Below are 17542 nucleotides of genomic sequence, written 5' to 3' on the forward strand. Positions count from 1 at the left end.
TGCAAGCGATATAAACAGTTGGTTAAAATTTTACCTAGATATATTTTTCTACACCATGCCATCTTTCAATTTAAATGCTTCATACTTCACCATATTTTGGAGAAGGAAATGGCAACCAATCCAGTACTCCTGCCTGGAGAATTCCATGGACAGAGGAGAGGGACAGGCTGCAGTCCAAGGAATCGCAGAGTTGGACATGACTGTGCAACTAACTTAACTTTTCACCATATTTATCATGCTGTGATACTCAGTATTTTAAAGTAAATCACACTGATTTCCTGCCCTGGAGTAAAAAGTATAGTATATTATTTCCCTTAAGTTTAGCTATAATTGCTGCATTCTTGTTCTAAATCCCACAAAATCTGTAGTTTATTTTAATTACAGAAGCATCAAGTATATACATAACAATATATGTATGAGAATAATGTAACGAACTCCCATGTATCCTCACGTTAGTTCAATAATTATCAACTCACGGGCTTCTTTCATTTATACTTATAACCACGTCCTCCATTTCCCCCTCAACCCAAATTTATTTGAAAAACCAATCTCAGTCATCATACTGCTTTTTCTCTAAAAAAATTCTACATATATATTTAAAAAGGGATTCTTTCTAAACACAACCACAATGCCATCATTAGACCTAAAAAATAAACATTTTCTTAATATTCTCAAATACAGTCAATGCTCACATTTCCTTAACTGCTGTACACATATTTCCCTGACTGTCACATACACAGAGAATATTTTTATACTATCAATGACATGTAATCAATAGCAAAGCAGTATTCTCTTTTGCCACTAGATGGTACTACTGTATAAATTTCAGAAATCCTGGAATTATCTAGTTGGAAGAGACACACCTTGCCGTCCCACATTACATATGAATGATCAGTAAACTTAATACAAGATCATATGATATATTACAAAGTCTAAAAAGTGATTTTTTTTTGAGAAATAACCATTGTTTCGGATTAACTTTAATCCAATGTAGTAAGTTCCAATGTTTCCAAATGTCTTTTCACACATCAATATTTTAAGACAAAACAAACAGAGCATGGTTTCCTGTTAATACCATAAAGCTGCTGCTTCTTTTTTTTTTTTTTTTCAAAAAGCTTCTTGAAAGGAGAGATACATAAATAATTTCAGTAAAAGGGCATAACTGCTATGATACCATACTCTAAATCCTGAAGAAATATGTGGATGGCTTTGCAAGGATGTCTGTAAAAAGACTCACTGAGCAGTAATCAATTCATGGTTGAATTCAGACATATCTTAAATACTAATATTCATGATATATATTATACCCCATTGCTAAGAGGTCAACCTGGTATTCCATTGCAGAAATTTAAGGACCTGACATATTGTTACTCTGAGAGCCATTCCACACTTCAGCATTCCCATCCATGGAGATGGATCTAAAGGTATGTTAAAATGTTTCACCAAAATGAAGTTTCAATTTGCTCTAGTTAAAAAAAAAGATAAAATTTTAAAAGAGGACTCAGAATTCTGCACAAGAGACATTCAGACAGGTGTGCTAGGAAGAATTCTCTACAAAATATACTTCTGAAGCAGATAAATGATTAGTCCTGCTGGGGAGTTTAAATTTTGTATCTTTAAACTTTTAAAACCACATGTCATGTACAATAATTTTAGATACATTATGTTGATCAGTGTTAAAATACCAAACTACTCTTTTTTAACCTAGTAAGTAATTGATTCAGCTGTTTTCATGGTTTGTGGTGAGAAAAAAAATGTTTCTTTATAGTCTATAGAAAAAAATATTTCTTTATGAAGGACTTGAGATAGGTATCTTGGAGATCTGTCATTGCTACTGCCACAGAAATAGGCAACAGAGTAGAAAATATTTATGGATAGAAGAGAAAGAAAGGGAGAAAGAGAAAAAGAAAGAAAGGTTCATATGAGTAAAAGGCTAAACTGCTATGATATTTAATAAAAAGTTAAAAGAGGAGCAGCTCAATAGTTCAGTTAATACACAGAAGCTTGAAGAATAAGAGAGACCTCAAAATGCATGGAAAAAGAAATAGAAGAGAATAATAAATGAATAAGGAATAAGAGTAGTGAGCAGACAGGAAGAAGAGGGTCAGAAACCCAGATGGTAAAATAGCCAAGGCGCAGAAAAAACATGTAGCAAGAAGGATTTTTTTTTTTTTTTTAAAGAGAAGGAGGTAACAGCTTTGTTGATGACCTCCAGTTCTAGTAAATTCAGTGAGAGGACAATCTGCCTAACTGGAAATTCAAACAGTTAAAGTTTTAACTGCACTTATTTTGAAATAAGAACATATTTTCCCAGTGCACACTGAATATTTTATAACTTTTCATGGAGGTTATCACAGCTTTTCAATGCTATATAGAAAACCAATTTCAGGGCTTGAAGGTGTCATGGACATCATCTGTTAGTGCAATGACTACTTTTCAAATAAAGCAATTTAATTCTAGAAGGGCACCCTACAGTCTGTAGCTCAGCTTATGGCAAAACCAGAAATAGAATCAGGTACTAATCTTCACTTCAGGACTCTTCTCATTAGGTCACCCCAAATTTCTTGATGATCTGTCACTGTAGCACGTAAGTGACGACAGGATCTGAGGGGGTTGGGGATGTGACTGTGATCTCTTTTAATCCTTATGATAAATCCTACAGCTGCGAGGCTAGCTTCTAAGAATCACACAGGACCCCCAGCCTCACTATAGCGATGGTGAAGTTGGTCTCTCATCTTTAAGCTTAAAAATAACTAAGGACTAACTACTTAGTCACTGTGGTTTTATAATCATTTTCTTTATATGATTTGCTGGATGAATTAAAAACATTTGGACTGAAAATATCAATGTTAACTTTTGCAAGAAAGAGTTTACAAATTATTGCTTAACTTAAAAAATACACTTCTAAGTAAGTGAAGTGTCTAACCCCAAGTTTACAGGAAGAAACATGGAATAAAAACGGATAAACTACAATTTAAAGTCACAGTCTTGATACCTTCATATTAGATGCCTCAGTTTCCAGTTTTGTAAGATGATTGGAATTATCTTCTAGCTCTTGTCGAAGATTTGAGTTCTCCATCTTCAGGGCCTCAACTTGCTTTAACAACTGATCATATGAAGCTGCAGCCATCCTTGGCTACCCCTGGACCTATAAGGTTAAAAAGGATTTTGAAATTCACTACTGAAAAATAAGAGTGGCTGCTTGTTACAAAGAAAGGGATAAAGAAACAAAACCTCCAGACATTTAATAAGAGCTGTGTTAATGTAGCGGTTTCAGTCTCAAAACAACAATGTGCAAGCGGCAGCATCTGAGAAGATGAACACCGAGGCTTTAAAGACAAATAAGATTTAAAACAGAAGAGAGCTTCAGTAGTGTTTGAAAAACACCTGCCTTTTCACAGGTGGGTAAGATTTCTATCAGGTTAGAATTTTTTCGAGGTTTCAGAGATACTTTAAATGGTCTTACAAACAAGATTTAGGAAATGCAGTTATTGATAAGAAATATATTTATATTGGTCATATTAATTTACTTCTGGATTTTGTCCAATAATCACACAATTTTATAGCCCAAATGGATTAATGAGATTAGATATATGCAGTCTACCACTTTTCATTTGATAAAAAGCTAGTCTTAAAACATTATCCATGGGGAAATACGAAGTTCCAAGAAGGCCTCACTAAAAAGGCGGTCATTTAACAAAATAGACACAAGGGAGAAGATTGGATTGAGACTTCAAATCTTTTGGAAAGAAAGATGATAATAATTGCTAATATAAAATTCTATTACATTTATCCAAAAGGATGAATATAATAGGCCATGCTATGGCATACGTATCACGGGACCCACTGTGCTCACATTGAGGCTGAAAGACACTTGAAAACGGATGATTTTAGGAGACTGTCAAAGAGAAGTGAAGCAGAGGCTGGCTATTAATTACATTACCATGAAAGAAGAGGGGAGAAAAGAAAGATATAGAGGACAGTCAGGTAATAAGAGGTCCTTGGCCTAAAGAATTAGAGAATGCTAGAAGTTATGTTCAGACTAACGAAGTTCCAAAGACCCAGATCCTCTTTGTAGTTTAATTTCTAAGGAATAAATTTCTACCTATCTCTAAGAGTTAAAAAGTATAACAGAGTTTGTACTCAAACAATACTTAATAGATCTGGACATTAAAAAAATGTTTCTGCAGTAAAAATCCACGATACGAAATAAGGCACACAAATTACAACACTCGCTAGTCATGACAGTATTGTAGTTCAGCAACTGGAAGGGATTCCCTAACAAGGGAAATCAAGTGACACAGGTCCCGTCTGTTCTGCAACAGCTAGGGATGACAAATCTGGTGCAACCCACTGTCAACTGAGGAGGAAACAGAGTCCTGGATGGTGGAGATCACCCTCAAAAATCTTCATGCCTGAAAAGAAAGAGCACTAGACTTGTATTTGGAGACACTGGTCTTAATTTCAGTCTTGGTCACGCCTTTACCTTTGCCCCTGAATTTTAATTCACTTCACCATTTGTAAAATGGACATTTACTACCTTTTCTAATATAATTTACAGGGATATTGTTAGAATTGAGAAACAAAATGATGGTCTAAAAATAAAAGTCCTGTGTAAGTTATATGATGAAAATACACTTGAAACGTAACTTCCTTAGTAAGACCTAATGTTAATCTACTGTTATAAGCCTCAGTCCTCTGACCAACGGACAAGAGGTGAACTCTTTTGAAAAAGGACTGAGAAGGTATATCAGAAACAAAGGAGAAGTTCACAGGTGGGATCACTTATCTGTTTTGTGTGCATGCATGCTCAGCTGTGCCTGACTCTTTGCAACTCCACGGACAGCAGCCCACCAGGCTCCTCTGTCCATGGGATGATCCAGGCAAAAATACTGGGGTGGGTTGTCATTTCTCCTCCAGGGTATCTTCCTGACCCAGGGATTGAACCCCATTCTCCTGCGTCTCCTGCGTTGGCAAGCGGCTTTTCTACTACTGAGCCACCTGGGAAGCCCTATCTACTTTATACCGTACCACTAATAAGCATCTCTACAAAGACGCAGCACATTAAAAATCACATGACAAAGGTGGGAAGCTGACAGCATTTAGTAACATAAGCCCTAAAATTCCTCATTCCAAATAAAATCCTAACAGGCAACTTCCCACTAAAATAGTATGAATAAGAGAAAAAGTAATAATACAGGGAAAGAGAAAATTACCGGAATTATGTTAAGACACAGAGGTTATAACCTACACAATCACAAAAAAAGCCGGGTGGGCAAAATGAGCAAGGGACTACTACAGTGCTCTTTATTGGAACAAAAAAGAATTCAGCCCTTTAGGTGGACAATTAAAACATTCCATCATTTTTTTTTCTCTCCCTCCAGAATCAAAACATTTAAGTCATTTCTGCTTTAGAAAGCAGGATGTTTTCATATAATTTTATGAGAAAAATAAGATGTTTCGAGGTAATAGTTTGCCTTATGTCCTTTTAATATGTTGCAGCCATACCTAAGTCAAAATTGCTTAATGCAAAATTTAAAAAAAATCATAAATTTGTTTTAGAAAGCCTTTTAAACAATCACAAGAATTTCATACAAAATATATCGTAAATGCAAACCACCCAGCATCATTTAAAAAAAAAAAAAAAACCTCAAAATTTATCTGATGAAATGGGTAAAATCTCTGACTCTTTCACATTACTGAGAATATACAGAAATCTAAATATGCTTTTCAGTAAGTGAAAGGGTTAGTTGCTCAGTCCTGTCCAACTCTTTGGGAGCCCATGGACTGTAGCACGCCAGGCTCCTGTCGATGGAATTCTCCAGGCAAGGATACTGGAGAAGGGAGTCATTCCCTTTTTCAGGAGATATTCCTGATCCAGGGATCAAACTCAGGTCTCCTGCATTGCAGGTGGATTCTTTCTGAGTCACCGGGAGTGAGGGTATGCACTAAAGAGATTCTCATCCCTTAAGAGTAGGGTAGGGGAGAAGAAAGTAAAAGGACTGTTATTTAGACTTGTATCCTCATGTTCACTGGAAACAAATTCACAAGGATCCTAAGAAATTAATGCAAGGAGGCAGAAAAGTTTAGGTAGGTAAGGGATACTCAGAACTAAATCTGAAAGATTCTTTATTATAAATTAAGAAGTTTGGGATTTAAAAAAAACATTAAACTGCATTTATTCTTTTGGTTTAATGAATTTTAAAAAAAGATGTATCTGTCAGTACTGTTAGATGGTAATGAAAAAAGAAGAAAACATCAATACAAAAATAAACCAAAAGAATCATAAAAGACTACTTTGCTCAAGTCTATGTAAACAAACTTGAAAACGAAATAGAGAATTTACTAGAAAGTGTATTTTATCAAAACTAACCACAAGAGAAGGAAAATCTAAAATTTACAACAAAAATCATTGTTGTAAAATTGATATCATTCAGCCCATTAATAGAGCTACACAGAAGAAAAATATTATCATGCTAAAGGTGATGAAAAGACGCTTTAAAAATTCAATGCCCATTCTTGTTGAAAATACTGGATATAAAAGCACACTTTTTTAACACAATGTATTTCAGCCCCACAATAAGCCAGCACCACCCAATGAGGAAATACTAGATACACTATATTACTAAAGTCAGGGAAAGCCCCATTTTTACCACTCTTACTCGTTTTATCAGTCAACACAGAATGAAATTAGAAAGGAATACTACTGGCAGGGATACAATGAAATAACTAGAATATCCAAAAGAACCAACTAAATATTACTACAACAAGATAATCTAGTAATTTTGTGAAGTATAAAACATATAGAAATCTTTCCTTTACATGTACAAAGAGAAACTAGATAAAAGATAAAATGGAAGAAAAGACCTTATCTATAATTTAAAAAAACAGGCATAAACTGAATAAAGAGTTCAAAACATGTATGAGGAAAACTATGGAACACTTCTGAGAGACACAAAGGTAGATTTCAACAAATGGAAAGACATATCTTGTTTGCATACTAAAGATTCAGTATCATAATGATGTCCTTTCTCCCTGAGTTAATTTTACATGGTCCCAATATAAATACTATATAAAATATTTTTTATTTTGTTTTCTACAGGTAGACAACTGAAAAAAACAAAAAAAGGGAAAATATGAAGGGAAGATCAAGATCATATTAAATTAGTGCTACAAAGCCATTGTAAGCAAAACAGTATGAAGTTAACTGTACTGTATCAGCAAGCTAATTTCTTAGTTCTTGTCATTATACTATGGATATATAAGATGTTAACATTAGGAAAAATTGAAGGGTACATAGGAACTCTCTTATTTTTCTAACTTTTATAAGTACAAAGTTATTTAAAAATAAAAAGGCTTTAAAAAGCTATGAAACTGGCAGATGAAGAGATCAACCAAGGAACACATTTTTTTAAATTCCAGAAGTATATGTGAAGTTAGTCATAATAAAGGCAGCATCTCAAAGACAGGTCAGAAGATGGACTTTACACAAGCGGCCAGGGCAGCAGGACAGCCACGAGGACACATGCAGCGGCATCCACTCCTCCCCTACACTTCAGGGGGGACTACAGGAGGACAGGGGTGCAAATGCTGAAGGACATCATACAGCATTTAAATTAGAGAAAAGAGCTGTGCTTTCAATTAAAAATGCTGAAATGGAATACACCCTCTTCCAAGGAGGCTATTATAGAGCAATGGACATTTTAATTTTAACTTATTTGTGAAAGGGTAAGGCACACGGAAGGCCTGCTGGACCTCTGAAATGATTGTCTATTACTAGAATAGGGGTAATCAATCAAGTTCTTAGGTTACGTCAAACAAATGGGAAAGGTATAAAAGCATAACTACTTTTAATTAAACAGGATACATCCATGCAGTGGAATATTACACTGGAATTTAAAAAATGAGGTTGATGTAAAAACAAACAAAAAGAAGAGAGAAAACAACACAGTATAGATCACTATGTCTCATACTGGTCATCCTGTTCTAGTAAAAAATAAAAGGGTTGTAAAAAGATAAAGGCAGAGGAAGCAGAGATCAAATTGCCAACATCCGCTGGATTGTCGAAAAAGCAAGAGAGTTCCAGGAAAACATCTCTTTCTGCTTTATTGACTATGACAAACCCTCTGACTGTGTGGATCACAATAAACTGTGAAAATTCTGAAAGAGATGGGAATACCAGACCACCTGACCTGCCTCTTGAGAAACCTATTTGCAGGTCAGGAAGCAACAGTTAGAACTGGACATGGACAACAGACTGGTTCTAAATAGGGAAAGGAGTATGTCAAGGCTGTATATTGTCACCCTGCTTATTTAACTTATATGCAGAGTACATCATGCCAAACGCTGGGCTGGAGAAGCACAAGCTGGAATCAGGGTTGCCGGGAGAAATATCAGTAACTTCAGATATGCAGATGACACCACCCTTATGGCAGAAAGTGAAGAGGAACTCAAAAGCCTCTTGATGCAAGTGAAAGAGAGTGAAAAAGTGGGCTTAAAGCTCAACATTCAGAAAACTAAGATCATGGCATCTGGTCCCATCACTTCATGGGAAATAGATGGGGAAACAGTGCAAACAGTGTTCGACTTTAATTTTGGGGGCTCCAAAATCACTGCAGATGGTGACTGCAGCCATGAAATTAAAAGACTTTTACTCCTTGGAAGGAAAGTTATGACCAACCTAGATAGCATATTCAAAAGCAGAGACATTACTTTGCCAACAAAGGTCCGTCTAGTCAAGGCTATGGTTTTTCCAGTAGTCATGTATGGACATGAGAGTGGACTGTGAGGAAGGCTGAGTGCCAAAGAATTGATGGTTTTGAACTGTGGTGTTGGAGAAGACTCTTGAGAGTCCCTTGGACTGCAAGGACATCCAACCAGTCCATTCTGAAGGAGATCAGTCCTGGGTGTTCTTTGGAAGGACTGATGCTAAAGCTGGAACTCCAATACTTTGGCCACCTCATGCAAAGAGCTGACTCATTTGAAAAGACCCTGATGCTGGGAGGGATTGGGGGCAGGAGGAGAAGGGGACACAGAGGATAAGATGGCTGGATGGCATCACCGACTTGACGGACATGAATCTGAGTGAACTCTGGGAGTTGGCGATGGACAGGGTGGCCTGGTGTGCTGCGATTCATGGGGGTCGCAAAGAGCTGGACATGACTGAGCGACTGAACTGAAAAAGATAAAAATGTCATTGAAAGGATATACAAAAGTACACTGATGTCCTCTGGAAAAGTCTCAGCTCTGCTGAGAAGATGCCTTCCTTTTCATTGTATACCTTTTTGTAAAGTTTGAATATTAGAGCAAAAGGTTGGTTTTTTGAAAAGACTGAATGTTAGAGACAGACAAGATCTCAAACACATAAAGTGAACAACATTCAAAGGTGGGGGGAATTGACTCAACAAGAAATAGATAATCTTAATAGCTCTACAACTACTGAAAGCGGGAGGAGTTAAATGTTTCCCCTTTTCTCTGCCCAACACAAAAAATTACTGGATTCAAATGGTTTTATAAACACCTTCTACCAAACATTTGAGAAACGTATCATTCCAAACTTATGCAAACTTTTCCAAGAATAAAAATCAAGGAAATACTCCCCAACCCATTCTATGAGGCTAATATAGTCATGATATAAAAGTCAAAGGTATGGTGAAAAAGGTAATCATAGGCTAATATCACTTATGAATACTGACACAAATGCCCTAAACAAAGTGTCAGGAAATAAAACACAAAAGTATAAAGAAACTATAGCAGAATCAAGCTGAGTTTACTCTAAGAATTCAAAGATGGTTTAGCACTGGATGATTTATATGTGTCATTCACTTCATTAAAACATCAAAGAAGAAAAACCATACAATCATCTCAACAAAGAACAAACATTTGGAAAAAGTCATTATCTACTTAAAAACTCAATGAACTGGAAACAGAGAGAAGCCGTCAAAAACATTAAATGTCATTCTTAATATTGAAATACTAGAGGCATTATTTTTAAAATCAAAAGCATGCTAAGGATTCTCTACTGTTACATCATAATCCTGGAAGTTCTAATTAGGACAGGAAATTTTTTAAAAGGAAATAATACTTGAAAATGAAGAAATAAAACAAAAATCTCAAGAAATATGAAACTTTAACAAGTCAGATTAAAAAAAGTAATTTTGTACCTCACCTATTTTTAATTCTTTTCTCTTTATTTAACAACCAATAGAAGTATTTATTCTCCATTCTACTTCTCTTCCTCTTTTCTACTAAAGCCAGGTAGATAGCGATAATCAGTCTCCTATCTGCTCTATTCTTTCCCCATCCCTTCCTTTCCTTTACATTCTGTAAACTGCTACATTCATTGGCTGGACTCTGTTACTCTGTTCCAAGTGAGGGCAATTCCAAGATGGCCACCAAAATTACCTGGAACAGAGGTTGGATAATTTTCTGCAAGGGCTGGATAATAAGTCTTTGTAAACGATATGATTTCTGTCGCAACTACTTGACTTTGTTGCTGTAGCACAAAAGCAGCCACAGACAATACACAAATAAATGCACATGACTGTGTTCCAATAACACTGTTTTCAAAAACAGCAGCAATTTGCTAACTCCTGGCCCAAAGCATTAATTCACAATTCTGGTTTCCAAGCCCCTTAAGGTAGCCCACATAATTTCAAAGGCTACTGAGAAATTTCAAAATTAGTATTTTACTATTTATTTATTGGCTGCACCATGAAGTCTGCAGAATCTTAATTCTCAAACCAGGGATTGAACACGGGCCCATGGCAGTGAAAGCACCAAGTGCTAATCACTGGACTAGTAGAGAATTGCCTAGTATTTTTTTCTTAAAGAAGAAGTAACCTGAAAAGAGATCTAGGAAGTCTTAAGGACTTTATGTTTCAGTAATCATTTTTAATTTCCATGATTTCTTCCTCTTCCAGAACTTTGTTACAGTCTTGATCTGAATCCCTTTCATTCTGTGACACTGCCAGCATGTATTCTTTTAATTGTTTTTTACTATCACTTCACAATGAGGTCTTAAGAGAAAGAAGTGATAAACACAAGTGATTTTCAACTCACTAGCCTGTATCAGAAATCACTTTTAACATTAAGATTTTTAATTCATTTAGAATTTTTATTTTATACTATGAGTGGTTTAACTGAATTGACTCTCATACAAATAACCAATTACAGAATGATTAAAACATTTATTTTTCACTGAACTATGTTAAATTCTCATATATACATAGAACTGTATTACATTTATATTAATTTGAAATAGATTAAAAATCTTACCTCAGTCAAGAATAATTCGATCAAATTTTCTTTTTTTTCCCCCAAGAAAAGGCCCTGTGCATTTTGTATCAAATTGATTTCCGGCTTTTTGTTATTTGATTTGCCATGAGTGAAACACCAAATATTGCTAGTACCAGTATTATTTTATATAATACACACCCCTTATGGAACCACCTTATCCAATTATCCTATGAATTCTAACAGTCTTTTCCTATAAAGTTTCTGGGTATGTAATCATATAATCTATAAGTAGTGATAATTTTGTCTTTTCTTTCCTAATAATTAGACCTCATTTCTTTTTATCTTATTGTTAGCTTGAATCAACTTCAAAATAGTATTTTTAACAACAATGGTCTTATTCCTGATTTTAATAGGAATGATTTCATAATTCACCATTTAAAAGCTTACTCTTAGATTTCAGTAAATATTTTTAACAAATATTTTTAACATTCAGCTATCTTCCTTTTATTTAAAAAAAATTTTAGGAGTGGCTTCTAAATGACTTTATAGCACGTTTTGATAATGTATCAGTCAGTTCAGTCGCTCAGTTGTGTCTGACTCTTTGTGACCCCATGAACTCCAGCATGCCACGCTTCCCTGTCAATTACCAACTCCCAGAGCTTACTCAAGCTCATGTCCATTGAATTGGTGATGAAATCCAACCATCTCATCCTCTGTCTATCCCGTTCTCCTCCTGCCTTCAATCTTTCCCAGAACTGGGGTCTTTTCCAAGTAGTCAGGTCTTCATATCAGGCGGCCAAAGTACTGGAGCTTCAGCTTCATCATCAGTCCTTCCAATTGAATATTCAGGACCGATTTCCTTTAGGATGTCTCCTTGCATCTCCTTGCAGTCCAAGAGACTCTCAAGTCTTCTCCAACACCACAGTTCAAAAGCATCAATTCTCTGGTGCTCAGCTTTCTTTATAGTCCAACTCTCACATCCATACATGACCACTGTAAAAACCATAGTTTTGACTAGACAGACCTTTGTTGGCAAAGTAATGTCTCTGCTTTTGAATATGCTGTCTAGGTTGGTCACAGCTTTTCTTCCAAGGAGCAAGTGTCTTTTAATTTCATGGCAGCAGTCACCATTTGCAGTGATTTTGGAGCCCAAGAAAACAGTGTCTCTCACTCTTTCCATTGTTTCTCCATCTATTTGCCATGCAGGGATGGGGTAGGATGCCATATTCTTAGTTTTCTGAATGTTCATCTTTAAGCCCACTTTTTCACTCTCCTCTTTTACTTTCATCAAGAGGCTCTTTAGTTTCTCTTCACTTTCTGCCATGAGGGTGGTGTCATCTGCATATCTGAGGTTATTGATATTTCTCCTGGCAATCTTGATTCCAGCCCAGCGTTTCTCATGATGTACTCTGCATATAAGTTAAATAAGCAGGCTGACAATATACAGCCTTGACGTACTCCTTTTCCTATCTGGAACCAGTCTCTTGTTCCATATCCAGTTCTAACTGTTGCTTCCTGACCTGCATATAGGTTTCTCAAGAGGCAGGTCAGGTGGTCTGGTATTCCCATCTCTTGAAGAATTTTCCAGTTTGTTGTGATCCACACAATCAAAGGCTTTGGCATAGTCAATAAAACAGAAGTAGATGTTTTTCTGGAACTCTCTAGCTTTTTCGATGAGTCAGCGGATGTTGGCAATTTGATCTCTGGTTCCTATGCCTTTCCTAATCTAGCCTGAACATCTGGAAGTTCTTGGTTCACACACTGTTGAAGCCTGGCTTGGAGAATTTTGAGCATTACTTGGCTGGTATGTGAGATGAGTGCAACTGTGTGGTAGTTTGAGCATTCTTTGGCATTGCGTTTCTTAGGGATTGGAATGAAAACTGACCTTTTCCAGTCCTGCCGCCATTGCTGAGTTTTCCAAATTCGCTGGCATATTGAGTGCAGCACTTTCACAGCATCATCTTTTAGGATTTGAAATAGCTCAATGGAATTCCATCACCTCCACTAGCTTTGTAGTCATGCTTCCAAAGGCCCATTTGACTTTGGACTCCAGGATGTCTGGCTCTAGGTGAGTAATCACACCATCGTAGTTATCTGGGTAATGAAGATCTTTTTTCTATAGTTCTTCTATGTATTCTTGCCATCTTTTCTTAATGTCTTCTGCTTCTGTTAGTTTCATACTGTTTCTGTCGTTTATTGTGCCCATCTTTGCATGAAATGTTCCCTTGGTATCTCTAATTTTCTTGAAGAGATCTCTAGTCTTTCCCATACTACTGCTTTCCTCTATTTATGATAAAACATAACTATATGGTTTTTCTTTTAATTTGCTGATGCTGTCAGTTACTATTTTTTCTCATTTTGATCCATCCTCCATTCCTGCAATAAACCCTACCTGTTCATATTTTATTAATTTTACTACTTTGTTCATTGCTCAGTATTTCATGTGGAATTTTTATGAAAGAAATCACAATATGACTGAAATTTTTCCAGTAGTTTAAATTACGGATTTAAATTAACTTTACGCTAATTGTATATGGTCTAGAATAGTTTGAAAAACAACTTATCTAGTCTTTGAAAGTCAGCTAGAATTCAGATCACCAGGTGCTTGTTTAGATGAAAGATTTTTGAGTATTTAAAATTTTCTTCTGTTAAGCCTTTTCATTCCTTCATCTTCCTGTATCAATTTGATTCATTAACGGTTCACCCATAAATTATCCATTTCCTCTAGATTTTCAAGCATAAGCAAAGCGCTGTATATAGTCTCTTTAAAATTTGTCTCCTTTCCCATTCATGCTTTTTATCTTTTGTTCCTTTAACCCGGCTTTACAGGGTTTCATCTATTTTACTCATCTTCAACTCCTCCCCAAATCCACTTTTAGTGTTATATATCCTTTCCACTATTTTGTATTCTATTTTATTCATTTCTGAATTTACCTTTACTAATTATATCCTCTTATTTTCCGCTGTCTTATTATTTATTGTTATTTAAATTGAGCAGTAATTAACTTACTGCCTTTATTTCCATGTTCATTTGTCAGTTTTTTCTTTAATAATAATAATTTAAGGTATAATACTAACTTTCTTCTCAGTATAGCTTTAGCCATATATCATAGGTTTTAGTATGAAGTATTTCCCTCTTTATTTCTTGATAATTTATAATTTCAATATTGACTTCTTCTTTGACTCAAGGGTACTTAAGATTTTTCTCAATTATTAGCTATATAAAATGACTTGTGAGTCATCTTTTTCTTGCCACTGATTTATTGTTTATTAGACTGACTGGAGACTGCTGCCTACAAATGCTATTATTTTGAATTTTTAAAAGTTTGCCTTGTAATCAAGAACATGACTAATTTTCATAAATATCTGACTGAAATTTTTAAAAAAGGAAAAAGTGCATAAAGTTGTAAAACAGGTATATAATATGCTAATAGCTGTTTATATTATTCAGATCCTCGGTGTATCTGCTAATCTTTCTACTTGATGAAATGTAGAAAGTCTCCTGTTTACTGCATATTTACAATAGGTCATGTAAGTGCCACATACATATCTGTGTTTGTGTGTGTGTATGTGGTTTAATCTTCACCAACTGTGAGGTAGGTATCACTTCCTTTTTTAGAGTTAAGGAAGATGGGACTTCAAAAACGGCAAGTAACTTTCCTAAAAACACAGATCAAATGGCTGAGCCAGAATTTCAAGTCATATTTGTTCTCAGTGCTCAAGCTCCTAAGACCATGCTCCTACCTCTGTGTAGCTTTCACGATCTAGTGTACTTAATACCAGTCTTCGTTTCACAATTATTTTCTATTAAGTTCCTAAATAACCCTTCTCTTTAACTAATTCCCTCTTCACTCTTCCATACAAACTATTTTGTACTTCTGCTCAGAATTCATCGCCTTTTTGAATGCCCCATCCTTTTCCCCCTCTGCTTTGGTATACTTTAAAGCCCAATTCTGTTTCCTCACATAAAAACCTTCCTAAATTTGTATCACAAGTCATAGGGGGAAACAATCTTACTTAAAACTGGCAAAAAAAAAAAAAAAAAAAAAGGCAAAAAATGAATGTACTCAGGAATTATTGTATGCTTAAAGAATCATATTGGCTATGACTATGACATCAGCTACTAATGTTTAAATGTCCCTTTAAATTGCTATTGTTTTTAAACAACAACAAAAATATCTATTTCCCACAAGCCATTAATGAGTCTTCCTGCTAATTGTTCAGTAAATACAACTTGGTTTAACTGTTTTCTAATTATTCCATTTTACTTTGGCAAGTTTTGTTTCCCACCTTTACTTTTTTTGGTATTACTTTTTAAAAATGGTTATTTATTTTTTTAATTTATTAATTTTAATTGGAGGCTAATTACAATATCGTATTGGTTCTGCCATACACTGACATCAATCTGCCACGTTGTTTCCCACCTTTAAGACAAGGTTTGTATCTAATAGTTTCGTGATTCCTGAGATACTCAGTGCAAGTCAGAAAAAGATAAATACATGCAGGAATAAACAGCCACAGAGAGCAAAGAAGAGTAAAAAGAGGGCACAAATTCAGAGACTGTCCAAGATGACTTTCCCATTAAAAAAGTAAGATGATAGGTTTCTTTCTGTACAATTCAAATCAAGAAACGTTTGAAAACTAATTATTCCCAAGACACCATGCAAATATTACAGGGAAGTTTTATGGGGTGAATCAGGTTTCCCAAAATATGTTGAGTCACAAGTAGCTAATCCCTGGACCTTGTGAAAAATGGCCTCACTTGGAAACAGGATCTTTGCAGATATAATCAAATTAAGATAAGGTCCTATGGGATTAGGACTGGCCCTAAACCCAATGACTGGAATCCTTAAAAGTAGGCCACGTGAAGAAATGAACAGAGACACAGGGAAAATGCCAAGCGACAATGGGGGCACAGACTGGAGTGAGTCAGCTGCAACCCAAGGAACGCCAGAGAATGCCAGCAACCACCGCGAGCCAGGGAGAAAGGCGGGGAACAGAGTCTCACAGTCTCCAGAAGGTTTCAACTTGGCCGACACTGTGACTTTGTACTTCCAGCCCCAGTCCTGTGAGAGAATCCATTTCTGTGGTTCTAATCCACGAGTATGTGGAACTCTGTCACAGCAGCTCTATAATACTGAAAAGATAAACTGACATGTTCCTTATTCTCAGTATCTTATGATCTAGCAAATGGATAATATGCCAGTAGAAAGGAGAAACAGGTTCCGTATACAAATAAATCAGACATTCTTGTCTCATCTTACATTCCCGTGGCTCATTTTAACTGCAGTCACTGCTGCACCAAACAGCTCACGGAAGATATAAACTCACAGGACACTGACTGCACCAGGCATCCTTTGCTTTCCGTTCCAGGATCTCTGTGACACCCCAGTGTGGGTCCCCAACATCCATGCATGTACAGCCTACGTAAGATTGAACACGAGTTGGGACTGAAGGGGAATGGGAGCTAGTACGTATAATCCTTTTCCTTAGGTAAACAATTTTACACCGCTCCTGTGCAAGTCCTGGCTTTCAAGTTGTCTTGGTGATCAGCTTGAGAACACATACTGGCTGTACCTGTTCACTATTTAACATCTTCTAAGCCACTACTCTTGTTCCTGGGTCACTTCACAAAGCAAGTATTTCACACAAGTCTTGTCTCAAGATTCCGACTCACAGGAGACTCAGGCACACAAACTGCTGTTGTTGTTGAGTCATTAAGTCGTGTCCAACTCTTCTGCAGTCCCATGAACTGTAGCCTTCCAGGCTCCTCTGTCCATGGGATTTCCAGGCAAGAATACTAGAGTGGGTTGCCATTTCCTTCTCCAGGAGATCTTCCCGACCCAAGGATCAAATCTGTGTCTCCTGCTTGGCAGGTGGATTCTTCACCACTGAGCCACCTGGGAAGCCCCAAGATACAAATAACTGACAATTCAAAGGCAAGTTTGGGTTCAAGAGACTGACAGAGTTTATGAGAGTCACACCTTGCTGAGACAATTGGAGGTAATTGCATAAATGTGGCCTGGAACCACACTGCGGCTAGGTAACATCACAGTGTGAGGAAGATGAGGTTCGGATAGAGTACCCACAGAAATGGTGTAACAAGACTCAAAGGTACAGCCACACTGCTTTAATGTTTCTCAGCTTCTATTCTAAACAATGTCAGAAGTAGCTAATATACCAGCATAAATCAAATGATAATAAAACCAAGACTCTAAAAATAGCTAGTGGAACATATATTTCAATATTCTTCAATGGATATCTGGTTACCATCTTAGTCATTATTATATACCATACTATAAAC

At 36.1% G+C, this 17542-nt stretch overlaps 1 protein-coding gene across 11 annotated transcripts in view; it reads right to left on the reverse strand.

Moving 5' to 3' along the window:
- The window catches only part of APC (APC, WNT signaling pathway regulator), a 134834-nt gene that overhangs the window by 74710 nt on the left and 42582 nt on the right, over positions 1-17542 (reverse strand). For 4 of the 11 annotated variants that reach the window (XM_027552596.1, XM_027552605.1, XM_027552597.1 and 1 more), the window contains exon 2: positions 2996-3148. The exons of the other annotated variants lie outside the window; for them this stretch is intronic. In XM_027552596.1, the coding sequence (XP_027408397.1) occupies positions 2996-3130 (135 nt within the window). In that variant the 5' untranslated portion in view covers positions 3131-3148. The remainder of the gene's footprint in view (positions 1-2995; positions 3149-17542) is intronic. 11 annotated transcript variants of the gene reach the window in all.

The sequence above is a fragment of the Bos indicus x Bos taurus genome, chromosome 10 (assembly GCF_003369695.1).
Source record: "Bos indicus x Bos taurus breed Angus x Brahman F1 hybrid chromosome 10, Bos_hybrid_MaternalHap_v2.0, whole genome shotgun sequence".
NCBI classification, from domain to species: domain Eukaryota; kingdom Metazoa; phylum Chordata; class Mammalia; order Artiodactyla; family Bovidae; genus Bos; species Bos indicus x Bos taurus.